Source organism: Eucyclogobius newberryi, unplaced genomic scaffold, assembly GCF_026437365.1.
Source record: "Eucyclogobius newberryi isolate DKJ021-1_F unplaced genomic scaffold, fEucNew1.0.hap1 SCAF_9, whole genome shotgun sequence".
NCBI classification, from domain to species: domain Eukaryota; kingdom Metazoa; phylum Chordata; class Actinopteri; order Gobiiformes; family Gobiidae; genus Eucyclogobius; species Eucyclogobius newberryi.
This window is the reverse complement of record NW_027316532.1, coordinates 1,807,179-1,833,841: the sequence shown is the minus strand read 5'-3', so window position 1 is coordinate 1,833,841 and position 26,663 is coordinate 1,807,179. Positions and strand designations below refer to the sequence as shown.

Below are 26,663 nucleotides of genomic sequence, written 5' to 3'. Positions count from 1 at the left end.
CTGCCTGAGGGGAGTGGCCTCCTGCCTGAGGGGAGTGGCCTCCTGCCTGAGGGGAGTGGCCTCCTGCCTGAGGGGAGTGGCCTCCTGCCTGAGGGGAGTGGCCTCCTGCCTGAGGGGAGTGGCAGAGATGGAAGTCTGCAGCTGATCATCAAAAGCAGCTAAAATCTGTTTTTTTCTTTGCACTCTTCTCTTTTATTAAACTGTTCTTCTTCTAAATTTTGTGATTTCTGTCGTGTTTTTGTGATTTTAATGGATTTTTTCCTGTTTGTGAAGCTCTTTGAATTGTGTTCTTCAAATAAACTGGTCCTGGCTTAAGCACATGCTAAGCACATATTAAGCACATGCTAAGCTAACACAAAGCACACATTAAGCACACGCTAAGTACACGTTAAGCACATTCTAAGCACAACCTAAGCACATGTTAAGCACATGCTAAGCTAACATTAAGCACAAGCTAAGCACAAACTAAGCACAACCTGAGCACATGTTAAGCACATGCTAAGCACAAACTAAGCATGTCCTAGGCACATGTTAAGCACATGCTAAGCATGTGTTGAAAACATGCTGAGTACATGTTAAGCACATGCTAAGCACAAACTAAGCACATGTTAAGAACATGCTAAGCACAAACTAAGCACATGTTAAGCAAATGCTAAGCGCAAACTAAGGACATGCTAGGCACATGTCAAGCACACGCTAAGCACAAACTAAGCACATGTTAAGCACATGCTAAGCACAACTGGAACACATGTTAAGCACATACTAAGCACAAACTAAGCACATGCTAAGCACAAGCTAAGCACATGTTAAGCACAACCTGAGCACAAGCTAAGCACAAACAAAGCACAAAAGAAGCATAAACTAAGCACATTGCTAAGCACATGTTCAGCACATGTTAAGCACACGCCTGATGGCTGTGGAGAATATGGACACTGGAACAGGACTCGCGCAGTGAGTGCTGACCCGGATGCCCTGCCACGCCCATCTTTGCATTTGAGATACAGAAGAGTCACGGATCCAGAATGAGGTGAGTTCTTTAAACTTTTCAACGAGCAAATGGTTTTTCATATGAGACGAGAAACAAACAGAAGAATGATATGATCAAAAATAGACTTTGATTTGAGTGAGACAGAAAACTTAAACCAGTCTCAGAACTACAACAAATGTAATGTTTTAATCAAATAAAAATTAACTCATGATGAACATTTACAGTTCTGTTTTGTGTCTGATTTAGACTCACCGTTGTCACATGACTTAAGTTATGTCAACGCCTCTTGAATAGTTGTGCTTCTCAACTTCATATTTAGCTTTAGGTTTAACTTTACAAACACATTCCACACAGTTGTGTGGAAAAAACTGATATCACCGTTTTATTTTGACATTAAATTCAGAGAAAAGAAAAGTGAAGTTTGTTCAGTTTGATGATTATACTTTATATTATCATACAATTACAATTATAGTTAAATGTGGTTTAAAAACTTAAATTCAGAATAAACAAGTGTCACAAAAGGCTGTTCAGGTCAAATATTAAAAAATAGAATCAAAAAACATTTTGTGTCTGACACGAAATGTGTTTTATATAAAGTCAAAGAAAAGATACATTTTGAGTCAAACCCTTGTTTTCGTGATGAAACATGTCTGACATGAAAAGTGTTTTATTAACTCAATGTATTAATTATTGTTATTGTTAAAATACAATAAAACTGTTGCTAATAGATGTACAAGTTTATTGTTTGTTTCTCCTTAAATAAGACGTGTTTTGTTTCTGATAAATACCCCCCTTTACTGGGCTTTTCTACGTAAAACATGTTTAAATCACACATATGTCTAGTGTCTGTGTTTTGGCTGTAAAAACACACGAGCTTCACATTTGTTTAAGATCAGGAGAAAAGACACGATGTCCCTCGACACGTTTCACAGCGACAAAACCAAACCCAGAGCAGAAAAGAACTGGAGCATTCTGGGAGCTTGGGGGGCGTGGCTACACAACACTGAACACTTCACTTTAATCTTTAGAATATATTTACATGTGTTGTTAAAGTGGGACAATAAACAATGAGAAAAAAACTGCTGCTGCCGCCGGTGGTGGAGTGGTTAAGTCACAGCACATATGCCATGCTCCAAGTGCAGCCGGCCGCAGTGTTGTGAGTTCAAGTCCTGACTCCGACGGTTTACTGCATGTCCTCCTCTCTCTCATCCCCATTTCACCCCGTCCTCTCATGTCTAATAAAGCCTACGGGAAACAAGATCTTTAAAAAAAACAGGAGGTCCAAAATTTTTTAAAACCTCCTCCAGCAAAACTCGGCTTTCAAATCATTGTTTGACCCAAAGAGGAAGAACAAAAGATGAGAAAGAAACAAGTCTGGAAACACTACGGGACAACAGCAACCAAAGCTGACGGTGAAAAACAGCCCGCAGCACAAGCTAACGAAGCTAACAAGGCTAACGAGGCTAATAAGGCTAATATGGCTAGCAAACCTGACGCGGAAACGCAGTTCTTTCCCGCCAGAGAAACAGGCTCTCGCCGGCCCAGATGGAGCTTCTCACGACTTATTTGCATCGAAGGGAGGAGAAAATATAACTAATCATCAGTTATTGCTCAAAATGTCCGAAATGCAGCGTGATATGGAGTCAGGAGGAGTAACCGGAGCAGGAGGAGTAACAGGAGCAGGAGGAGTAACCGGTTGTGGTCACCATGGTGATACATTTCTGTTCATTTGAAGGGATTGATGACATGATTTGTTTGTGTTTAACATCAGACTTTATGCTCCATGTTGTTTGTCTGCTTTTGTACATAAACTCTGTGATAAACACATCTACTCATCCATGTGCCAAATGTGGGCGCTTGGAAAATACTTGCAGAGTCCAGCAGGGGGCGTGGTGAGCCAGGGAGGTTATATATCCAGTTCCTTCTGAGAATTGTCAGGAGTGCCTGGTGAGTTTTTTGGGGGCCCTTCATTAGGATTGAACTTCCCTTTTACGATCTTTTTTGATTGGGTTTTGGGTCCCCCCTACAACATCTACTTCTTCTAACGATTCCTCACTCTTCTTCTCATCTACACCGTCACCCTTCGGAGCCATTTTGAATGTCTGATCAAATCAGGCCTTAAGATGGCTCCACTCACACCCAATATAGCAAGATCAAGAGTTATGTCAACACTTATCAACTCTTCTCCGACTACACCAACAAAAGCCCCACCTCCCATCCCCCCTCGCCTTTCACCTGGTATCTCCCATTGATAGGATGCTCTGGGTCTCAGCGTTAACAGGTCATAATAAAATCAAACCAACCTGGGGCCCTGTGTAAAAATAGCTCCCCCTAGTGCTATTTCTGTGTCACATCACACAGATTGTGATTCTTATATTGGCTGATGTCTATTTCTTGTGAAATGTTTTCTTCTTAATCTGTCTCTCTTGTCCTGCTCTATGCCTCTGATGGTTTTTATCTTTTAAAAAGTGAAAAAAATAAAACACCTCACAGAATGCTCCAATCCATATCTGTTTCTCTCTCCCACAGCGGGTGCTCCTCAGACTCCGCCCACAGTGGGGCCCTCCTCTCTCTGCAGTGTCACTTCACCTGGGAGCTGCATCACAGTAAGAACGTTCAGTTCTTTGTCAGGGACCGACTGGAGGACTTCCTCCCTCAGAGTACCTCATGGAGGGGCGAGAACTACAACCTGCAGGGCTTCCTCCAGGCCGGACTGGGGCACTTCTCAGAGGCCCTCAGCCGTTTCCACTCTGCCTCAGAGACCCTCACGGGCCCCGGGCGCCTGGTGAACTACAGCGACCTGGCCTGGCTGCACCATGAGAGAGGAGAGCAGGAGCAGAGCCAGGAGTACCTGAGCAGAGTGGAGAAGCTCAGCAGAAAGTACCCCACAGAGGTAGACCAGCCGCACCCCACGGTCCTGGCAGAGAAGGCTTTCAGTCTGATGCAGTTTAATAACGACAGGAAGCTCTTGGCAGTGGAACTGTTTGAAGAAGCTCTGAAGAAGCAGCCGGAAAGAGTTGAGTGGCTCAGTGCACAGGCCATCGCCCTCGTGAGCGCCAAGAGATACAGCCAATACTCCATGCACAAGGAGGTACTCAGCAAGATGAGAAGAGCCAGAGACCGAGACCCAGACAACGTGAGACTGTGTGCAGAGTACCTGTACCAGAAAGTGTGGAGAAAGCAGAACGTCTGCACAGAGGAACAGCAGAGGGAGGCGACTGCTCTGGTCGCTCAGCTCTTGGAGAACCCCGTAAGAACATACAGAGGCATAAGGTCAGTGTTAGAGCTGCAGCGATGTATATTTTCCAGTTGAAGCGGCGGTAGATTTGGCAGAAAAAGCTCTGCAGAAGCTTCCTGACAGTCGCTACCTGAAGTCCTGCCTCGCCATGTGCCTGAAGTGGCAGATGGACCAGCAGAGGGAGTCAGCGAGTCAGGAGCTGATCGAGCGGACGGCGGCTCTGCTCGGCGAGGTGATCTCTCTGTACCCGGACTCCTGCTTCAGAACCGAGATCGATCTGGCAAACGTCTTGGCCAAATCCAACCACAGCCTGACCCAGGCCGACCGACTCTACCAGGACCTGCTCCAACGAGACCTGGATCCGGCGTCCAAACAGATGCTCTACAACAACTACGCCAAGTTTCTGAAGCTTTACAAAAAGAATCATGTGGCATCCATAGAGTACCACATGAGGGCAGCAGCGATCCCTGTGCACGAGCAAGTTAGAGTAAACAGTATCACACAACTACAGAGAATCCACTCTCCGAATAGCCAGGTCGAGGCCTTTTTGAGGAACATTCAGGAACCTCCATAAAACTCTACCGCCCTGAAACCCTGACCTCTGCCAACCTCAAACCCTGACCTTTGCAAGCCTCAAACTCTGACCTCTTTGACCTGAAACCCTGCCATCTGCAAGCTTTAAACCCTGACCTCTGTAGTCCTGAAACCATGACCTCTGCAAGCTTCGAACCCTGACCTTTGCAGACCTTAAACCCTGACCTCTGCAGTCCTGAAACCCTGACCTCTGCAAGCCTCAAACAGTCTTGAAACCCTGACCTCTGCAGACTTAAACGTTCCCTCGGGAACAATTTTATCTCTGTGCCTGATGGGTTTTATATATCTCTTTATTTATGTATTTATATATGTATGTATTTATATTTTTATATATGCATGTTAGTTTTTTGAAATAGTTTTGTGTGTTTGGTTTGTTATTGGAGTGTTTCTGAAAGTTTTTCTCCTTTAGTTTGACTCAAGAGTTCTGCTGCTGCAGAAGCTTCCTCGTCACTTCCACTGTGCTCTTTGTAAATGTGTTTGAAAATAAAAAGTAAGAAATGTGGGCCACATAATCTACTTTTGAGTTTGTCCCTTTTCCACCAATCGTCAGCACATCAAACATTATGTACATTTGAAATCTTCTGTATCTATTAGTTGTTCATTTATAGGCCTAGTTATAATGTACAGGTATTATAATGTAATGTTTTATAATGTATATGTAAGTTGGTAATGTGCACAATTTACCATTTGCTTTGGATGAACTCAAGTGCAAAACACCTAACTACTGCGCCACTGGTGCTGGAGATATTCAATTCAGTTTATTTTTGTAACGCCCAAAATCACAACAGCCGTTTCCTCGACAGTGAAAATAGATTAAACAAAGTTCACCGGAAATGATCAGAGCCCCACCACCGAAATACCCCCCGACATACCCCCCGCAGGACATATCCCCCGCAGGCCCCCTCTACAGACCCTCAATATACCCCCCCGACATACCCCCCGCAGGACATATCCCCCGCAGGCCCCCTCTACAGACCCTCAATATACCCCCCCGCAGACCCCCGATAGAGCGGTCATATCCACTGACCCACATGTCGGCGGTGCAGGTCAGGTGAACACTGCCGTTGTGTCATTGGGCGTGACACTGGCGCGCGCCCATGTCACTGGCGTGTGTGGAACAAAGACACTTAAATAACTCACAAATGACATTTATTATTAATGTTACATTTTGATAAAACACGTTAAAATAAAAATAAACAGTACAAAGTGTTTCACTCGTGTCGGCGACTTTTCTTATGGCTCTTTTTTGAACTCCTGTAAAATAAAGAGTTTCAATGTCAAATGTTCTTTCAAACGTTTGTTTTAGACTTTAAAAACGAAGAGGACCAACCGCTCTGGAGACTTGGAGTGGCTCCTGTGTCTGTGGCTCCTGTGATGCCCTGCAACAGACCCACATGAGACCTGCGTTTAGACCCACATGAGACCCGCGTTTAGACCCACATGAGACCCGCGTTTAGACCCACATGAGACCCGCGTTTAGACCCACATGAGACCCGCGTTTAGACCCACATGAGACCCGCGTTTAGACCCACATGAGACCCGCGTTTAGACCCACATGAGACCCGCGTTTAGACCCACATGAGACCCGCGTTTAGACCCACATGAGACCTGCGTTTAGACCCACATGAGACCCGCGTTTAGACCCACATGAGACCCGCGTTTAGACCCACATGAGACCCGCGTTTAGACCCACATGAGACCCGCGTTTAGACCCACATGAGACCCGCGTTTAGACCCACATGAGACCCGCGTTTAGACCCACATGAGACCCGCGTTTAGACCCACATGAGACCCGCGTTTAGACCCACATGAGACCCGCGTTTAGACCCACATGAGACCCGCGTTTAGACCCACATGAGACCCGCGTTTAGACCCACATGAGACCCGCGTTTAGACCCACATGAGACCCGCGTTTAGACCCACATGAGACCCGCGTTTAGACCCACATGAGACCCGCGTTTAGACCCACATGAGACCCGCGTTTAGACCCACATGAGACCCGCGTTTAGACCCACATGAGACCCGCGTTTAGACCCACATGAGACCCGCGTTTAGACCCACATGAGACCCGCGTTTAGACCCACATGAGACCCGCGTTTAGACCCACATGAGACCCGCGTTTAGACCCACATGAGACCCGCGTTTAGACCCACATGAGACCCGCGTTTAGACCCACATGAGACCCGCGTTTAGACCCACATGAGACCCGCGTTTAGACCCACATGAGACCCGCGTTTAGACCCACATGAGACCCGCGTTTAGACCCACATGAGACCCGCGTTTAGACCCACATGAGACCCGCGTTTAGACCCACATGAGACCCGCGTTTAGACCCACATGAGACCCGCGTTTAGACCCACATGAGACCCGCGTTTAGACCCACATGAGACCCGCGTTTAGACCCACATGAGACCCGCGTTTAGACCCACATGAGACCCGCGTTTAGACCCACATGAGACCCGCGTTTAGACCCACATGAGACCCGCGTTTAGACCCACATGAGACCCGCGTTTAGACCCACATGAGACCCGCGTTTAGACCCACATGAGACCCGCGTTTAGACCCACATGAGACCCGCGTTTAGACCCACATGAGACCCGCGTTTAGACCCACATGAGACCCGCGTTTAGACCCACATGAGACCCGCGTTTAGACCCACATGAGACCCGCGTTTAGACCCACATGAGACCCGCGTTTAGACCCACATGAGACCCGCGTTTAGACCCACATGAGACCCGCGTTTAGACCCACATGAGACCCGCGTTTAGACCCACATGAGACCCGCGTTTAGACCCACATGAGACCCGCGTTTAGACCCACATGAGACCCGCGTTTAGACCCACATGAGACCCGCGTTTAGACCCACATGAGACCCGCGTTTAGACCCACATGAGACCCGCGTTTAGACCCACATGAGACCCGCGTTTAGACCCACATGAGACCCGCGTTTAGACCCACATGAGACCCGCGTTTAGACCCACATGAGACCCGCGTTTAGACCCACATGAGACCCGCGTTTAGACCCACATGAGACCCGCGTTTAGACCCACATGAGACCCGCGTTTAGACCCACATGAGACCCGCGTTTAGACCCACATGAGACCCGCGTTTAGACCCACATGAGACCCGCGTTTAGACCCACATGAGACCCGCGTTTAGACCCACATGAGACCCGCGTTTAGACCCACATGAGACCCGCGTTTAGACCCACATGAGACCCGCGTTTAGACCCACATGAGACCCGCGTTTAGACCCACATGAGACCCGCGTTTAGACCCACATGAGACCCGCGTTTAGACCCACATGAGACCCGCGTTTAGACCCACATGAGACCCGCGTTTAGACCCACATGAGACCCGCGTTTAGACCCACATGAGACCCGCGTTTAGACCCACATGAGACCCGCGTTTAGACCCACATGAGACCCGCGTTTAGACCCACATGAGACCCGCGTTTAGACCCACATGAGACCCGCGTTTAGACCCACATGAGACCCGCGTTTAGACCCACATGAGACCCGCGTTTAGACCCACATGAGACCCGCGTTTAGACCCACATGAGACCCGCGTTTAGACCCACATGAGACCTGCGTTTAGACCCACATGAGACCTGCGTTTAGACCCACATGAGACCCGCGTTTAGACCCACATGAGACCCGCGTTTAGACCCACATGAGACCCGCGTTTAGACCCACATGAGACCCGCGTTTAGACCCACATGAGACCCGCGTTTAGACCCACATGAGACCCGCGTTTAGACCCACATGAGACCCGCGTTTAGACCCACATGAGACCCGCGTTTAGACCCACATGAGACCTGCGTTTAGACCCACATGAGACCTGCGTTTAGACCCACATGAGACCCGCGTTTAGACCCACATGAGACCCGCGTTTAGACCCACATGAGACCCGCGTTTAGACCCACATGAGACCCGCGTTTAGACCCACATGAGACCTGCGTTTAGACCCACATGAGACCTGCGTTTAGACCCACATGAGACCTGCGTTTAGACCCACATGAGACCCGCGTTTAGACCCACATGAGACCCGCGTTTAGACCCACATGAGACCCGCGTTTAGACCCACGAGACCCGCGTTTAGACCCACGAGACCCGCGTTTAGACCCACATGAGACCTGCGTTTAGACCCACATGAGACCTGCGTTTAGACCCACATGAGACCCGCGTTTAGACCCACATGAGACCCGCGTTTAGACCCACATGAGACCCGCGTTTAGACCCACATGAGACCCGCGTTTAGACCCACGAGACCCGCGTTTAGACCCACGAGACCCGCGTTTAGACCCACATGAGACCTGCGTTTAGACCCACATGAGACCTGCGTTTAGACCCACATGAGACCCGCGTTTAGACCCACATGAGACCCGCGTTTAGACCCGGTTTACCTGGGGACTTGGACCTGTGTCTTCGCTCTCTGGACCGGCTTCTGTGGCGTCGAGGGCTTTTGCTTCGATGTCGTTCTCGACGCAGCGACGGACTGAGACACAAAGACACTTCATGAAGTCAAACTGTCTGAGGAGGATCTAATGTAGACTTTGAAGGACACGTCTGACTTTATATAATCATTAAAAATGTCATTTTTACCTGCGTCGTTTTGGAGATCTGCTCCGTCTGAAAAAAATCACATATAGTTTAGAAAGGACCGAGCAGAGAGAGGACATCTGAGAGGACATCTGAGAGGACATCTGAGAGGACATCTGAGAGGACATCTGAGAGAGCGAGCGTACCTCCGGGGCGACCTGCTGCGGCGATATCTCGGCGATGGCGATCTGCGCGGTCTGTCGCTGTCTCTGTAACCACGGCGATGAGGCTCCGGGCTCGGCACTCGCTCCATCTGAAACAAAAACAAAAGAAAATTTGATGAAATCTAGGAAAGCGGGTGTAAAGCGTAAAGAAAGCGGGTGTGAAGCGTAAAGAAAGCGGGTGTGAAGCGTAAAGAAAGCGGGTGTGAAGCGTAAAGAAAGCGGGTGTGAAGCGTAAAGAAAGCAGGTGTAAAGCGTGAAGAAAGCGGGTGTAAAGCGTACAGAAAGCGGGTGTAAAGCGTAAAGAAAGCGGGTGTAAAGCGTAAAGAAAGGGGGTGTAAAGCGTAAAGAAAGCGGGTGTAAAGCGTGAAGAAAGCGGGTGTAAAGCGTGAAGAAAGCGGGTGTAAAGCGTACAGAAAGCGGGTGTAAAGCGTAAAGAAAGCGGGTGTAAAGCGTAAAGAAAGGGGGTGTAAAGCGTAAAGAAAGCGGGTGTAAAGCGTAAAGAAAGCGGGTGTAAAGCGTAAAGAAGGCGGGTGTAAAGCGTAAAGAAAGCGGGTGTAAAGCGTAAAGAAAGCGGGTGTAAAGCGTAAAGAAAGCAGGTGTAAAGCGTACAGAAAGCGGGTGTAAAGCGTGAAGAAAGCGGGTGTAAAGCGTACAGAAAGCGGGTGTAAAGCGTACAGAAAGCGGGTGTAAAGCGTAAAGAAAGCGGGTGTAAAGCGTAAAGAAAGCGGGTGTAAAGCGTAAAGAAAGGGGGTGTAAAGCGTAAAGAAAGCAGGTGTAAAGCGTAAAGAAAGCGGGTGTAAAGCGTAAAGAAAGCGGGTGTAAAGCGTAAAGAAGGCGGGTGTAAAGCGTAAAGAAAGCGGGTGTAAAGCGTAAAGAAAGCGGGTGTAAAGCGTGAAGAAAGCAGGTGTAAAGCGTACAGAAAGCGGGTGTAAAGCGTAAAGAAAGCGGGTGTAAAGCGTAAAGAAAGCGGGTGTAAAGCGTAAAGAAAGCGGGTGTAAAGCGTAAAGAAAGCGGGTGTAAAGCGTAAAGAAAGGGGGTGTAAAGCGTAAAGAAAGCAGGTGTAAAGCGTAAAGAAAGCAGGTGTAAAGCGTAAAGAAAGCAGGTATAAAGCGTAAAGAAAGCGGGTGTAAAGCGTAAAGAAAGCGGGTGTAAAGCGTAAAGAAAGCGGGTGTAAAGCGTGAAGAAAGCGGGTGTAAAGCGTAAAGAAAGCGGGTGTAAAGCGTAAAGAAAGCGGGTGTAAAGCGTACAGAAAGCGGGTGTAAAGCGTAAAGAAAGCAGGTGTAAAGCGTAAAGAAAGCGGGTGTAAAGAAAGCGGGTGTAAAGGGTAAAGAAAGCGGGTGTAAAGGGTAAAGAAAGCGGGTGTAAAGCGTAAAGAAAGCGGGTGTAAAGCGTAAAGAAAGCAGGTGTAAAGCATAAAGAAAGCGGGTGTAAAGAAAGCGGGTGTAAAGCGTAAAGAAAGCGGGTGTAAAGCGTAAAGAAAGCGGGTGTAAAGCGTAAAGAAAGCAGGTGTAAAGCGTAAATAAAGCGTAAAGAAAGCGGGTGTAAAGCGTAAAGAAAGGGGGTGTAAAGCGTAAAGAAAGCGGGTGTAAAGCGTAAAGAAAGCGGGTGTAAAGCGTAAAGAAAGCGGGTGTAAAGCGTAAAGAAAGGGGGTGTAAAGCGTAAAGAAAGCAGGTGTAAAGCGTAAAGAAAGCGGGTGTAAAGCGTAAAGAAAGCAGGTTTAAAGCGTAAAGAAAGCGGGTGTAAAGCGTAAAGAAAGCGGGTGTAAAGCGTAAAGAAAGCAGGTGTAAAGCGTGAAGAAAGCGGGTGTAAAGCGTACAGAAAGCGGGTGTAAAGCGTAAAGAAAGCGGGTGTAAAGCGTACAGAAAGCGGGTGTAAAGCGTAAAGAAAGCGGGTGTAAAGCGTGAAGAAAGCGGGTGTAAAGCGTAAAGAAAGGGGGTGTAAAGCGTAAAGAAAGCGGGTGTAAAGCGTAAAGAAAGCGGGTGTAAAGCGTAAAGAAAGCGGGTGTAAAGCGTACAGAAAGCGGGTGTAAAGCGTAAAGAAAGCGGGTGTAAAGCGTGAAGAAAGCGGGTGTAAAGCGTACAGAAAGCGGGTGTAAAGCGTAAAGAAAGCGGGTGTAAAGCGTGAAGAAAGCGGGTGTAAAGCGTAAAGAAAGCAGGTGTAAAGCGTAAAGAAAGCGGGTGTAAAGCGTACAGAAAGCGGGTGTAAAGCGTAAAGAAAGCAGGTATAAAGCGTAAAGAAAGCGGGTGTAAAGAAAGCGGGTGTAAAGAAAGCGGGTGTAAAGCGTAAAGAAAGCGGGTGTAAAGCGTAAAGAAAGCGGGTGTAAAGCGTAAAGAAAGCGGGTGTAAAGCGTAAAGAAAGCGGGTGTAAAGCGTAAAGAAAGGGGGTGTAAAGCGTAAAGAAAGCGGGTGTAAAGCGTAAAGAAAGCGGGTGTAAAGCGTAAAGAAAAGCGTAAAGAAAGCAGGTGTAAAGCGTAAAGAAAGCGGGTGTAAAGCGTAAAGAAAGCGGGTGTAAAGAAAGCGGGTGTAAAGCGTAAAGAAAGCAGGTGTAAAGCGTAAAGAAAGCGGGTGTAAAGCGTAAAGAAAGCGGGTGTAAAGCGTAAAGAAAGCGGGTGTAAAGCGTGAAGAAAGCGGGTGTAAAGCGTGAAGAAAGCGGGTGTAAAGCGTAAAGAAAGCGGGTGTAAAGCGTAAAGAAAGCGGGTGTAAAGCGTAAAGAAAGCGGGTGTAAAGCGTAAAGAAAGCGGGTGTAAAGCGTAAAGAAAGCAGGTGTAAAGCGTAAAGAAAGCGGGTGTAAAGAAAGCGGGTGTAAAGCGTAAAGAAAGCGGGTGTAAAGGGTAAAGAAAGCGGGTGTAAAGAAAGCGGGTGTAAAGCGTACAGAAAGAGGGTGTAAAGAAAGCGGGTGTAAAGCGTAAAGAAAGCGGGTGTAAAGCGTAAAGAAAGCAGGTGTAAAGCGTAAAGAAAGCGGGTGTAAAGCGTAAAGAAAGCAGGTGTAAAGCGTAAAGAAAGGGGTGTAAAGAAAGCGGGTGTAAAGCGTAAAGAAAGCGGGTGTAAAGCGTAAAGAAAGAAAGCAGGTGTAAAGCGTAAAGAAAGCGGGTGTAAAGCGTACAGAAAGCGGGTGTAAAGCGTAAAGAAAGCAGGTGTAAAGCGTAAAGAAAGCGGGTGTAAAGAAAGCGGGTGTAAAGCGTAAAGAAAGCGGGTGTAAAGCGTAAAGAAAGCGGGTGTAAAGCGTAAAGAAAGCAGGTGTAAAGCGTAAAGAAAGCGGGTGTAAAGCGTAAAGAAAGCGGGTGTAAAGCGTAAAGAAAGCGGGTGTAAAGCGTAAAGAAAGCGGGTGTAAAGCGTAAAGAAAGCGGGTGTAAAGCGTAAAGAAAGCGGGTGTAAAGCGTAAAGAAAGCGGGTGTAAAGCGTAAAGAAAGGGGGTGTAAAGCGTAAAGAAAGCGGGTGTAAAGCGTAAAGAAAGCGGGTGTAAAGCGTAAAGAAAGCGGGTGTAAAGCGTACAGAAAGCGGGTGTAAAGCGTACAGAAAGCGGGTGTAAAGCGTAAAGAAAGCGGGTGTAAAGCGTGAAGAAAGCGGGTGTAAAGCGTACAGAAAGCGGGTGTAAAGCGTAAAGAAAGCGGGTGTAAAGCGTAAAGAAAGCGGGTGTAAAGCGTAAAGAAAGCGGGTGTAAAGCGTAAAGAAAGGGGGGGTAAAGCGTAAAGAAAGCGGGTGTAAAGCGTAAAGAAAGCGGGTGTAAAGCGTAAAGAAAGCAGGTGTAAAGCGTGAAGAAAGCGGATGTAAAGCGTAAAGAAAGCGGGTGTAAAGCGTAAAGAAAGCGGGTGTAAAGCGTAAAAGCGGGTGTAAAGCGTAAAGAAAGCGGGTGTAAAGCGTAAAGAAAGCGGGTGTAAAGCGTAAACAAAGCAGGTGTAAAGCGTAAAGAAAGCAGGTGTAAAGCGTAAAGAAAGCGGGTGTAAAGAAAGCGGGTGTAAAGCGTAAAGAAAGCGGGTGTAAAGCGTAAAGAAAAGCGTAAAGAAAGCAGGTGTAAAGCGTAAAGAAAGCGGGTGTAAAGCGTAAAGAAAGCGGGTGTAAAGAAAGCGGGTGTAAAGCGTAAAGAAAGCAGGTGTAAAGCGTAAAGAAAGCGGGTGTAAAGCGTGAAGAAAGCGGGTGTGAAGCGTAAAGAAAGCAGGTGTAAAGCGTAAAGAAAGCGGGTGTAAAGCGTAAAGAAAGCAGGTGTAAAGCGTGAAGAAAGCGGGTGTAAAGCGTGAAGAAAGCGGGTGTAAAGCGTAAAGAATGCGGGTGTAAAGAAAGCGGGTGTAAAGCGTACAGAAAGAGGGTGTAAAGAAAGCGGGTGTAAAGCGTAAAGAAAGCGGGTGTAAAGCGTAAAGAAAGCAGGTGTAAAGCGTAAAGAAAGCAGGTGTAAAGCGTAAAGAAAGCAGGTGTAAAGCGTAAAGAAAGCAGGTGTAAAGCGTAAAGAAAGGGGTGTAAAGAAAGCGGGTGTAAAGCGTAAAGAAAGCGGGTGTAAAGCGTAAAGAAAGCGGGTGTAAAGCGTAAAGAAAGCGGGTGTAAAGCGTAAAGAAAGCGGGTGTAAAGCGTAAAGAAAGCAGGTGTAAAGCGTAAAGAAAGCGGGTATAAAGCGTAAAGAAAGCAGGTGTAAAGCGTAAAGAAAGCAGGTGTAAAGCGTAAAGAAAGCGGGTGTAAAGAAAGCGGGTGTAAAGCGTAAAGAAAGCGGGTGTAAAGGGTAAAGAAAGCGGGTGTAAAGCGTAAAGAAAGCGGGTGTAAAGCGTAAAGAAAGCGGGTGTAAAGCGTAAAGAAAGCGGGTGTAAAGAAAGCGGGTGTAAAGCGTAAAGAAAGCGGGTGTAAAGGGTAAAGAAAGCGGGTGTAAAGGGTAAAGAAAGCGGGTGTAAAGCGTAAAGAAAGCGGGTGTAAAGCGTAAAGAAAGCGGGTGTAAAGCGTAAAGAAAGGGGGTGTAAAGCGTAAAGAAAGCAGGTGTAAAGCGTAAATAAAGCGTAAAGAAAGCGGGTGTAAAGCGTAAAGAAAGCGGGTGTAAAGCGTAAAGAAAGCGGGTGTAAAGCGTAAAGAAAGCGGGTGTAAAGCGTAAAGAAAGGGGGTGTAAAGCGTAAAGAAAGCAGGTGTAAAGCGTAAAGAAAGCGGGTGTAAAGCGTACAGAAAGCAGGTATAAAGCGTAAAGAAAGCGGGTGTAAAGCGTAAAGAAAGCGGGTGTAAAGCGTGAAGAAAGCGGATGTAAAGCGTAAAGAAAGCGGGTGTAAAGCGTAAAGAAAGCGGGTGTAAAGCGTAAAAGCGGGTGTAAAGCGTAAAGAAAGCGGGTGTAAAGCGTAAAGAAAGCGGGTGTAAAGCGTAAAGAAAGCAGGTGTAAAGCGTAAAGAAAGCAGGTGTAAAGCGTAAAGAAAGCGGGTGTAAAGAAAGCGGGTGTAAAGCGTAAAGAAAGCGGGTGTAAAGCGTAAAGAAAAGCGTAAAGAAAGCAGGTGTAAAGCGTAAAGAAAGCGGGTGTAAAGCGTAAAGAAAGCGGGTGTAAAGAATGCGGGTGTAAAGTGTAAAGAAAGCAGGTGTAAAGCGTAAAGAAAGCGGGTGTAAAGCGTGAAGAAAGCGGGTGTGAAGCGTAAAGAAAGCAGGTGTAAAGCGTAAAGAAAGCAGGTGTAAAGCGTGAAGAAAGCGGGTGTAAAGCGTAAAGAAAGCGGGTGTAAAGAAAGCGGGTGTAAAGCGTACAGAAAGAGGGTGTAAAGAAAGCGGGTGTAAAGCGTAAAGAAAGCGGGTGTAAAGCGTAAAGAAAGCAGGTGTAAAGCGTAAAGAAAGCGGGTGTAAAGCGTAAAGAAAGCAGGTGTAAAGCGTAAAGAAAGCAGGTGTAAAGCGTAAAGAAAGGGGTGTAAAGAAAGCGGGTGTAAAGCGTAAAGAAAGCGGGTGTAAAGCGTAAAGAAAGCGGGTGTAAAGCGTAAAGAAAGCGGGTGTAAAGCGTAAAGAAAGCGGGTGTAAAGCGTAAAGAAAGCGGGTGTAAAGCGTACAGAAAGCGGGTGTAAAGCGTAAAGAAAGCAGGTGTAAAGCGTAAAGAAAGCGGGTGTAAAGAAAGCGGGTGTAAAGCGTAAAGAAAGCGGGTGTAAAGGGTAAAGAAAGCGGGTGTAAAGCGTAAAGAAAGCGGGTGTAAAGCGTAAAGAAAGCGGGTGTAAAGAAAGCGGGTGTAAAGCGTTAAGAAAGCGGGTGTAAAGGGTAAAGAAAGCGGGTGTAAAGCGTAAAGAAAGCGGGTGTAAAGCGTAAAGAAAGCGGGTGTAAAGGGTAAAGAAAGCGGGTGTAAAGCGTAAAGAAAGCGGGTGTAAAGCGTAAAGAAAGCGGGTGTAAAGCGTAAAGAAAGGGGGTGTAAAGCGTAAAGAAAGCAGGTGTAAAGCGTAAATAAAGCGTAAAGAAAGCGGGTGTAAAGCGTAAAGAAAGCGGGTGTAAAGCGTAAAGAAAGCGGGTGTAAAGCGTAAAGAAAGCGGGTGTAAAGCGTAAAGAAAGGGGGTGTAAAGCGTAAAGAAAGCAGGTGTAAAGCGTAAAGAAAGCGGGTGTAAAGCGTACAGAAAGCAGGTATAAAGCGTAAAGAAAGCGGGTGTAAAGCGTAAAGAAAGCGGGTGTAAAGCGTGAAGAAAGCGGATGTAAAGCGTAAAGAAAGCGGGTGTAAAGCGTAAAGAAAGCGGGTGTAAAGCGTAAAAGCGGGTGTAAAGCGTAAAGAAAGCGGGTGTAAAGCGTAAAGAAAGCGGGTGTAAAGCGTAAAGAAAGCAGGTGTAAAGCGTAAAGAAAGCAGGTGTAAAGCGTAAAGAAAGCGGGTGTAAAGAAAGCGGGTGTAAAGCGTAAAGAAAGCGGGTGTAAAGCGTAAAGAAAAGCGTAAAGAAAGCAGGTGTAAAGCGTAAAGAAAGCGGGTGTAAAGCGTAAAGAAAGCGGGTGTAAAGAATGCGGGTGTAAAGTGTAAAGAAAGCAGGTGTAAAGCGTAAAGAAAGCGGGTGTAAAGCGTGAAGAAAGCGGGTGTGAAGCGTAAAGAAAGCAGGTGTAAAGCGTAAAGAAAGCAGGTGTAAAGCGTGAAGAAAGCGGGTGTAAAGCGTAAAGAAAGCGGGTGTAAAGAAAGCGGGTGTAAAGCGTACAGAAAGAGGGTGTAAAGAAAGCGGGTGTAAAGCGTAAAGAAAGCGGGTGTAAAGCGTAAAGAAAGCAGGTGTAAAGCGTAAAGAAAGCGGGTGTAAAGCGTAAAGAAAGCAGGTGTAAAGCGTAAAGAAAGCAGGTGTAAAGCGTAAAGAAAGGGGTGTAAAGAAAGCGGGTGTAAAGCGTAAAGAAAGCGGGTGTAAAGCGTAAAGAAAGCGGGTGTAAAGCGTAAAGAAAGCGGGTGTAAAGCGTAAAGAAAGCGGGTGTAAAGCGTACAGAAAGCGGGTGTAAAGCGTAAAGAAAGCAGGTGTAAAGCGTAAAGAAAGCGGGTGTAAAGAAAGCGGGTGTAAAGCGTAAAGAAAGCGGGTGTAAAGGGTAAAGAAAGCGGGTGTAAAGCGTAAAGAAAGCGGGTGTAAAGCGTAAAGAAAGCGGGTGTAAAGAAAGCGGGTGTAAAGCGTAAAGAAAGCGGGTGTAAAGGGTAAAGAAAGCGGGTGTAAAGCGTAAAGAAAGCGGGTGTAAAGCGTAAAGAAAGCGGGTGTAAAGCGTAAAGAAAGCGGGTGTAAAGCGTAAAGAAAGCGGGTGTAAAGCGTAAAGAAAGCGGGTGTAAAGCGTAAAGAAAGCGGGTGTAAAGCGTAAAGAAAGCAGGTGTAAAGCGTAAATAAAGCGTAAAGAAAGCGGGTGTAAAGCGTAAAGAAAGCGGGTGTAAAGCGTAAAGAAAGCGGGTGTAAAGCGTAAAGAAAGCGGGTGTAAAGCGTAAAGAAAGCGGGTGTAAAGCGTAAAGAAAGGGGGTGTAAAGCGTAAAGAAAGCAGGTGTAAAGCGTAAAGAAAGCGGGTGTAAAGCGTAAAGAAAGCGGGTGTAAAGCGTAAAGAAAGCAGGTATAAAGCGTAAAGAAAGCGGGTGTAAAGCGTAAAGAAAGCGGGTGTAAAGCGTAAAGAAAGCAGGTGTAAAGCGTGAAGAAAGCGGGTGTAAAGCGTACAGAAAGCGGGTGTAAAGCGTAAAGAAAGCGGGTGTAAAGCGTGAAGAAAGCGGGTGTAAAGCGTACAGAAAGCGGGTGTAAAGCGTACAGAAAGCGGGTGTAAAGCGTACAGAAAGCGGGTGTAAAGCGTAAAGAAAGCAGGTGTAAAGCGTAAAGAAAGCGCGTGTAAAGCGTAAAGAAAGCGGGTGTAAAGCGTGAAGAAAGCGGGTGTAAAGCGTAAAGAAGGCGGGTGTAAAGCGTAAAGAAGGCGGGTGTAAAGCGTAAAGAAGGCGGGTGTAAAGCGTAAAGAAAGCGGGTGTAAAGCGTAAAGAAAGCGGGTGTAAAGCGTAAAGAAAGCGGGTGTAAAGCGTAAAGAAAGCGGGTGTAAAGCGTGAAGAAAGCGGGTGTAAAGCGTAAAGAAGGCGGGTGTAAAGCGTAAAGAAAGCGGGTGTAAAGCGTAAAGAAGGCGGGTGTAAAGCGTAAAGAAAGCGGGTGTAGTCTCATGAGGAGTCAGAACCTTGTCGTCGGGATCTTCCTCGTCTTCGCTGCTCTCCACTTCGTCCAGATCTTCCTCCAGAGCGCTGACCCGCGCCTCCAGCATCTCCGCCTCCTCCAGGACCTGACGCTTCTGTGGAAAACACCACATGGAGGTCAAAGGTCAGAGCTGAAGATTAGTGACCGAGGCCCATTTGAACGACGTGCTGAACATCATGTAAAGTCAGTAAACCTAAATATAACCATAAAAATCATAATTTGATGTTTTTCCCAAATCGTTTAGTTCTTGCCTTAATAAAGGTGTTCCTCAAGGCTCCGTCCTTGGACCACTGTTATTGTATGCACATGTGTTTGGCTAAGGCACAATATTCACTCCATCTATTCTGACGCTTGATGGTCATGTGACTGTGTCATGTGAGTGACTATTACAAATACTTAATTTCCTGTATAAATCCATCAAATGAACTGATAAATGTTCACGTTTCTGTGCTGTGATTCGCTGAGACTCTTTGTTTTGATGAATTGATGTAAAATCACATGACTCCTGGGGCGGTCCCGCCGCCCCCCACCCACAGGAGGCGTTTGACTTTAGAACCAAGTATCTGGGCCTCAGAACTCCTAAATGGATCCGTCTGGAACATTCTATCAGCGGCAGAACAAACTGAACGTGCTCATTATAATCATTGGGGTTGTGCTGGATTTAAAAACATTTCCCAGATGAAAGCGTCAGAATGATGAATCTCCATCTGCGCTGCTTTTATCTTTAGAGTGGGATCTAAAGAGTCAAACCTGAAGTCGAGGAAGGATGATGTCACAGACTCTCTCAGCGTGAAGAAGTTCATCGATGAATTCATCCACATGCATCAGCTCGAACTCTGTCAACAACAACAATGTAAACAACACTGTAAACTTATTATCTTCTCTGCACATGCTCAGTTAGAGCTCATGTTAGAGGAGCATGAACAGCCTCTGAACACGCCCAGAGACGCTGCAGGAGAAGAAGACCTGAGCTTCCTGCAGTACTGCTCAGCGGCCTGTAGAGGCTTCAGCAGCAGAAGAGAGGGTCATTTTAGATTTTATTGGTCAATCACTGCTTGCCTTGATTGCCCTGACCACATGACACTGAATTTACCACTGATGCCCTGAACACAGCGTTTACTCCTCCCCTGACCTCTGTCCGCTGACCTCTGTCCGCTGACCTCTGTCCGCTGACCTCTGACTCACCTCCGTTGCGGTTCTGAGTCTTGACTTTTCGATAGTCGTTGTAAAGCGGCTCCAGATATTTGTAACAGTCGACAGCTGTTCCAGTCAGACGCATGTACATGGCCCCGAGCAGACGCACGTACCTGAAACACAGATGAGTTTAGACCCGGGGTCTAGACTCCCGGGGTCTAGACTTCCGGGGTCTAGACTTCCGGGGTCTAGACTTCCGGGGTCTAGACTTCCGGGGTCTAGACTCCCGGGGTCTAGACTCCCGGGGTCTAGACTCCCGGGGTCTAGACCGGGTCCAGTTTCTCACTTGAAGTCCTCGTTCTTGATGAACTCCACGATGATGTCCTTCTCTGGCTGGATCTGGAGCATCTTCAGCGTCAGACACAGAAACGGAGTCGGTTTGATGTTTCCTCCGAACACTCCACCCACGAACTTCAGCTCCATGGCCTTGTCCACCACCAGCTCCGCTAAACACAGAAGAACAAAGAAGATCAGCTCCATGGCCTTGTCCACCTTCATGAGACGTGTCTGGAGGAACTTTCAGAGTCTGTAACATCATCTCATTAGAATGTTTTAACGGTCACAATCACATGACCAAACCCTGTCTTTGTTCTTTGATCTTTCTCCTGCTGAAGTCCTGTGTCCTACAAACCTCTGACTTGAACTCAAGTGTCCTGCCCAAAGGCACAACAACATCTCAAACAAATGAACCAACCCAGGACTAAACCAAGTCTGAACCGGGTCTAAACCAGGACTAGAACCAGGACTAGAACCGGGTCTAAACCGGGACTAAACCTGGACTGGAGCGGGTCTGAAACAGGACTAGAACCAGGACTTGAAACAGGACTAGAACCAGGACTAGAACCAGGTCTGACCCAGGACTAAACCAGGACTAAACCAGGGAGTCCTTTAATCTAAACGTAATAAAACCATAAATGTTAAAACAGGGCATGTGTTCTTCTGAATGAGCGGCAGTTAGCATGTGTTAGCATGTGTTAGCCCATGGTAGCCGCTGTTAGCCCGTGTTAGCCGCGATGCTAGGGCGCTATTACCAGTCAAACCGAAGCATTCCTCTTTCCAGTACTTGGACTCGTAAATGCGCGTGCGGATGATCTTCTCCACCAGATACTGCGGGTTCGTGCCGTGGATGCTGTTCGCGTCCTTCACGGTTCTGTTCGCCATTTGAGACGAGCAGAAAGACACACACTTATGCGCAGTTAGCTCATGGGACGGTTAGCTCCAGGTTAGCTCTTAGCTTCGTGCTTCTTCTGTGTGACGTCCGGCAGACACAGTGCAGTGCTGCCCTCTGCTGGTGACTCACTATTTTATTTCTGAATTCACATTTATCCTCCTCAAGGGGAGAATTTGGGTTGAGTTTAGGAATTGTTTAGTTGATTCATATTTGAGCTTCGGAACATGGACCGTTAAAATGTGTATTATTTTTTATTTGTATATATTTATTAAGTATTGTTTTTTTATTGTATTCCACAGTCAGGGTACAATTAGAGTTAGGATTAGGTTAACAAATCTAAATTCATTTATTAGAGCTTTGGAGAACTAAACCAGGTCCAAACCAGGTCAAAACCAGGTCTAAACCAGGACTAAACCAGGTCAAAACCAGGTCTAAACCAGGACTAAACCAGGTCTAAAGCAGGTCTAACCCAGGTCTAAACCAGGACTAAACCAGGTCTAAAGCAGGTCGAAAGCAGGACTAAACCAGGTCTAAACCAGGTCTAAACCAGGTCAAAACCAGGTCTAAACCAGGTCAAAACCAGGTCTAAACCAGGACTAAACCAGGACTAAACCAGGTCTAAAGCAGGACTAAACCAGGTCCAAACCAGGTCAAAACCAGGTCTAAACCAGGACTAAACCAGGTCAAAACCAGGTCTAAACCAGGACTAAACCAGGTCTAAAGCAGGACTAAACCAGGACTAAACCAGGTCTAAACCAGGTCTAAACCAGGTCTAAACCAGGACTAAACCAGGTCTAAAGCAGGTCGAAAGCAGGACTAAACCAGGTCTAAACCAGGTCTAAACCAGGTCAAAACCAGGTCTAAACCAGGTCAAAACCAGGTCTAAACCAGGTCTAAACCAGGACTAAACCAGGTCTAAAGCAGGTCTAACCCAGGTCTAAACCAGGACTAAACCAGGTCTAAAGCAGGACTAAACCAGGACTAAACCAGGTCTAAACCAGGTCTAAACCAGGTCTAAACCAGGACTAAACCAGGTCTAAAGCAGGTCGAAAGCAGGACTAAACCAGGTCTAAACCAGGTCTAAACCAGGTCAAAACCAGGACTAAACCAGGTCGAAAGCAGGTCTAACCCAGGTCTAAACCAGGACTAAACCAGGACTAAACCAGGTCTAAAGCAGGACTAAACCAGGTCTAAACCAGGTCTAAACCAGGTCAAAACCAGGTTTAAACCAGGACTAAACCAGGTCGAAAGCAGGACTAAACCAGGACTAAACCAGGTCTAAACAAGGTCTAAACCAGGACTAAACCAGGTCTAAAGCAGGACTAAACCAGGTCTAAACCAGGACTAAACCATGTCTAAACCAGGACTAAACCAGGTCTAAAGCAGGACTAAACCAGGACTAAACCAGGTCTAAACAAGGTCTAAACCAGGTCTAAACCAGGACTAAACCAGGACTAAACCAAGTCTAAACTAGGTCTAAACCAGGTCTAAACCAGGACTAAACCAGGTCTAAAGCAGGACTAAACCAGGTCTAAACCAGGACTAAACCAGGACTGAACCAGGTCTAAACCAGGTCTAAACCAGGTCTAAACCAGGTCAAAACCAGGACTAAACCAGGTCGAAAGCAGGTCTAACCCAGGTCTAAACCAGGACTAAACCAGGACTAAACCAGGTCTAAACCAGGACTAAACCAGGTCTAAAGCAGGACTAAACCAGGACTAAACCAGGTCTAAACCAGGTCTAAACCAGGTCTAAACCAGGACTAAACCAGGACTAAACCAAGTCTAAACCAGGTCTAAACCAGGTCTAAACCAGGACTAAACCAGGTCTAAAGCAGGACTAAACCAGGTCTAAACCAGGACTAAACCAGGACTAAACCAGGTCTAAAGCAGGACTAAACCAGGACTAAACCAGGTCTAAACCAGGACTAAACCAGGTCTGAACCATGACTAAACCAGGTCTAAAGCAGGTCTAAACCAGGACTAAACCAGGTCTAAACCAGGTCTAAACCAGGTCTAAACCAGGACTAAACCAGGACTAAACCAGGACTAAACCAAGTCTAAACCAGGTCTAAACCAGGTCTAAACCAGGACTAAACCAGGTCTAAAGCAGGTCTAAACCAGGTCTAAACCAGGTCTAAACCAGGTCTAAACCAGGACTAAACCAGGTCTAAAGCAGGACTAAACCAGGACTAAACCAGGTCTAAACCAGGACTAAACCAGGTCTAAAGCAGGACTAAACCAGGACTAAACCAGGTCTAAACCAGGTCTAAACCAGGTCTAAACCAGGACTAAACCAGGTCTAAAGCAGGACTAAACCAGGTCTAAAGCAGGACTAAACCAGGACTAAACCAGGTCTAAACCAGGTCTAAACCAGGACTAAACCAGGTCTAAAGCAGGACTAAACCAGGTCTAAACCAGGTCTAAACCAGGTCTAAACCAGGACTAAACCAGGACTAAACCAAGTCTAAACCAGGTCTAAACCAGGTCTAAACCAGGACTAAACCAGGTCTAAACCAGGTCTAAACCAGGTCTAAACCAGGACTAAACCAGGTCTAAAGCAGGACTAAACCAGGACTAAACCAGGTCTAAACCAGGTCTAAACCAGGTCTAAACCAGGACTAAACCAGGACTAAACCAAGTCTAAACCAGGTCTAAACCAGGTCTAAACCAGGACTAAACCAGGACTAAACAAGGTCTAAACCAGGTCTAAACCAGGTCTAAACCAGGACTAAACCAGGTCTAAAGCAGGACTAAACCAGGACTAAACCAAGTCCAAACCAGGTCTAAACCAGGTCTAAAGCAGGACTAAACCAGGACTAAACCAGGACTAAACCAGGACTAAACCAGGACTAAACCAGGTCTAAAGCAGGACTAAACCAGGACTAAACCAGGTCTAAACCAGGACTAAACCAGGTCTGAACCAGGACTAAACCAGGTCTAAAGCAGGTCTAAACCAGGACTAAACCAGGTCTAAACCAGGTCTAAACCAGGTCTAAACCAGGACTAAACCAGGACTAAACCAGGACTAAACCAAGTCTAAACCAGGTCTAAACCAGGTCTAAACCAGGACTAAACCAGGTCTAAAGCAGGTCGAAAGCAGGACTAAACCAGGTCTAAACCAGGTCTAAACCAGGTCAAAACCAGGACTAAACCAGGTCGAAAGCAGGTCTAACCCAGGTCTAAACCAGGACTAAACCAGGACTAAACCAGGTCTAAAGCAGGACTAAACCAGGTCTAAACCAGGTCTAAACCAGGTCAAAACCAGGTTTAAACCAGGACTAAACCAGGTCGAAAGCAGGACTAAACCAGGACTAAACCAGGTCTAAACAAGGTCTAAACCAGGACTAAACCAGGTCTAAAGCAGGACTAAACCAGGTCTAAACCAGGACTAAACCATGTCTAAACCAGGACTAAACCAGGTCTAAAGCAGGACTAAACCAGGACTAAACCAGGTCTAAACAAGGTCTAAACCAGGTCTAAACCAGGACTAAACCAGGACTAAACCAAGTCTAAACTAGGTCTAAACCAGGTCTAAACCAGGACTAAACCAGGTCTAAAGCAGGACTAAACCAGGTCTAAACCAGGACTAAACCAGGACTGAACCAGGTCTAAACCAGGTCTAAACCAGGTCTAAACCAGGTCAAAACCAGGACTAAACCAGGTCGAAAGCAGGTCTAACCCAGGTCTAAACCAGGACTAAACCAGGACTAAACCAGGTCTAAACCAGGACTAAACCAGGTCTAAAGCAGGACTAAACCAGGACTAAACCAGGTCTAAACCAGGTCTAAACCAGGTCTAAACCAGGACTAAACCAGGACTAAACCAAGTCTAAACCAGGTCTAAACCAGGTCTAAACCAGGACTAAACCAGGTCTAAAGCAGGACTAAACCAGGTCTAAACCAGGACTAAACCAGGACTAAACCAGGTCTAAAGCAGGACTAAACCAGGACTAAACCAGGTCTAAACCAGGACTAAACCAGGTCTGAACCATGACTAAACCAGGTCTAAAGCAGGTCTAAACCAGGACTAAACCAGGTCTAAACCAGGTCTAAACCAGGTCTAAACCAGGACTAAACCAGGACTAAACCAGGACTAAACCAAGTCTAAACCAGGTCTAAACCAGGTCTAAACCAGGACTAAACCAGGTCTAAAGCAGGTCTAAACCAGGTCTAAACCAGGTCTAAACCAGGTCTAAACCAGGACTAAACCAGGTCTAAAGCAGGACTAAACCAGGACTAAACCAGGTCTAAACCAGGACTAAACCAGGTCTAAAGCAGGACTAAACCAGGACTAAACCAGGTCTAAACCAGGTCTAAACCAGGTCTAAACCAGGACTAAACCAGGTCTAAAGCAGGACTAAACCAGGTCTAAAGCAGGACTAAACCAGGACTAAACCAGGTCTAAACCAGGTCTAAACCAGGACTAAACCAGGTCTAAAGCAGGACTAAACCAGGTCTAAACCAGGTCTAAACCAGGTCTAAACCAGGACTAAACCAGGACTAAACCAAGTCTAAACCAGGTCTAAACCAGGTCTAAACCAGGACTAAACCAGGTCTAAACCAGGTCTAAACCAGGTCTAAACCAGGACTAAACCAGGTCTAAAGCAGGACTAAACCAGGACTAAACCAGGTCTAAACCAGGTCTAAACCAGGTCTAAACCAGGACTAAACCAGGACTAAACCAAGTCTAAACCAGGTCTAAACCAGGTCTAAACCAGGACTAAACCAGGACTAAACAAGGTCTAAACCAGGTCTAAACCAGGTCTAAACCAGGACTAAACCAGGTCTAAAGCAGGACTAAACCAGGACTAAACCAAGTCCAAACCAGGTCTAAACCAGGTCTAAAGCAGGACTAAACCAGGACTAAACCAGGACTAAACCAGGACTAAACCAGGACTAAACCAGGTCTAAAGCAGGACTAAACCAGGACTAAACCAGGTCTAAACCAGGACTAAACCAGGTCTGAACCAGGACTAAACCAGGTCTAAAGCAGGTCTAAACCAGGACTAAACCAGGTCTAAACCAGGTCTAAACCAGGTCTAAACCAGGACTAAACCAGGACTAAACCAGGACTAAACCAAGTCTAAACCAGGTCTAAACCAGGTCTAAACCAGGACTAAACCAGGTCTAAAGCAGGTCTAAACCAGGTCTAAACCAGGTCTAAACCAGGTCTAAACCAGGACTAAACCAGGTCTAAAGCAGGACTAAACCAGGACTAAACCAGGTCTAAACCAGGACTAAACCAGGTCTAAAGCAGGACTAAACCAGGACTAAACCAGGTCTAAACCAGGTCTAAACCAGGTCTAAACCAGGACTAAACCAGGTCTAAAGCAGGACTAAACCAGGACTAAACCAGGTCTACACCAGGACTAAACCAGGTCTAAAGCAGGACTAAACCAGGTCTAAACCAGGTCTAAACCAGGTCTAAACCAGGACTAAACCAGGACTAAACCAAGTCTAAACCAGGTCTAAACCAGGTCTAAACCAGGACTAAACCAGGTCTAAACCAGGTCTAAACCAGGTCTAAACCAGGACTAAACCAGGTCTAAAGCAGGACTAAACCAGGACTAAACCAGGTCTAAACCAGGTCTAAACCAGGTCTAAACCAGGACTAAACCAAGTCTAAACCAGGTCTAAACCAGGTCTAAACCAGGACTAAACCAGGACTAAACAAGGTCTAAACCAGGTCTAAACCAGGTCTAAACCAGGACTAAACCAGGTCTAAAGCAGGACTAAACCAGGACTAAACCAAGTCCAAACCAGGTCTAAACCAGGTCTAAAGCAGGACTAAACCAGGACTAAACCAGGACTAAACCAGGACTAAACCAGGTCTAAACCAGGACTGAACCAGGACTAAACCAGGACTAAACCAGGACTATCTCCAAAGAAATTCCACTTCACTGCTGCCCTCTGCTGGTGAACCATTACCCCTACACAAACACGACGATAGAAGAACCCGCCTATTGCTCCGCCAAGGGCGGAGCAATAGGCGGGTTCTCTCTGGCGACCTTTAACATTTGTTTGAAATCCAATTAAAAAAATAATTAAAAAATAATTAAAAAATAATTAGAAAAAAGGCAGTTTTTTTTTTTTGGAAAGCAGGCACGTGTTTCCTCTCCTGCGCTGTGATTGGCC

At 46.6% G+C, this 26,663-nt stretch overlaps 2 protein-coding genes across 2 annotated transcripts; one reads left to right on the top strand and one right to left on the bottom strand.

Annotated features, from left to right (window-relative positions):
• Window positions 1-1,022: 1,022 nt before the first annotated feature.
• On the top strand, window positions 1,023-4,800 carry LOC140354244 (interferon-induced protein with tetratricopeptide repeats 1-like). The gene is made up of 3 exons (XM_072439193.1): window positions 1,023-1,027; window positions 3,518-4,254; window positions 4,298-4,800. The coding sequence occupies exons 1-3, from the start codon at window positions 1,023-1,025 to the stop codon at window positions 4,798-4,800; spliced, it is 1,245 nt and encodes a 414-aa protein (XP_072295294.1).
• A 1,186-nt stretch (window positions 4,801-5,986) lies between these two features.
• prpf38a (pre-mRNA processing factor 38A) lies at window positions 5,987-20,591 on the bottom strand. Its single transcript, XM_072438322.1, has 10 exons — window positions 20,388-20,591; window positions 19,643-19,802; window positions 19,348-19,469; window positions 18,913-18,998; window positions 18,146-18,256; window positions 9,567-9,673; window positions 9,424-9,450; window positions 9,225-9,316; window positions 6,151-6,199; window positions 5,987-6,074 (listed from the first exon to the last, which is right to left on the bottom strand). The coding sequence occupies exons 1-10, from the start codon at window positions 20,515-20,517 to the stop codon at window positions 6,032-6,034; spliced, it is 927 nt and encodes a 308-aa protein (XP_072294423.1). The 5' UTR covers window positions 20,518-20,591; the 3' UTR covers window positions 5,987-6,031.
• Window positions 20,592-26,663: the final 6,072 nt, after the last annotated feature.

Bases quoted from the DNA above. Each gene is read 5' to 3' on its own strand.
- LOC140354244 (XM_072439193.1), top strand. The intron at 4,255-4,297 runs GCATAAGGTCAG...TATATTTTCCAG, and splicing joins CCCCGTAAGAACATACAGAG to TTGAAGCGGCGGTAGATTTG.
- prpf38a (XM_072438322.1), bottom strand. From the start codon at position 20,517: ATGGCGAACAGAACCGTGAAGGACGCGAACAGCATCCACGGCACGAAC. The intron at 19,470-19,642 runs GTGAGAAACTGG...TCTGTGTTTCAG, and splicing joins ATCAAGAACGAGGACTTCAA to GTACGTGCGTCTGCTCGGGG. The intron at 9,674-18,145 runs GTTCTGACTCCT...TTTTTGTTTCAG, and splicing joins AGGAAGATCCCGACGACAAG to ATGGAGCGAGTGCCGAGCCC.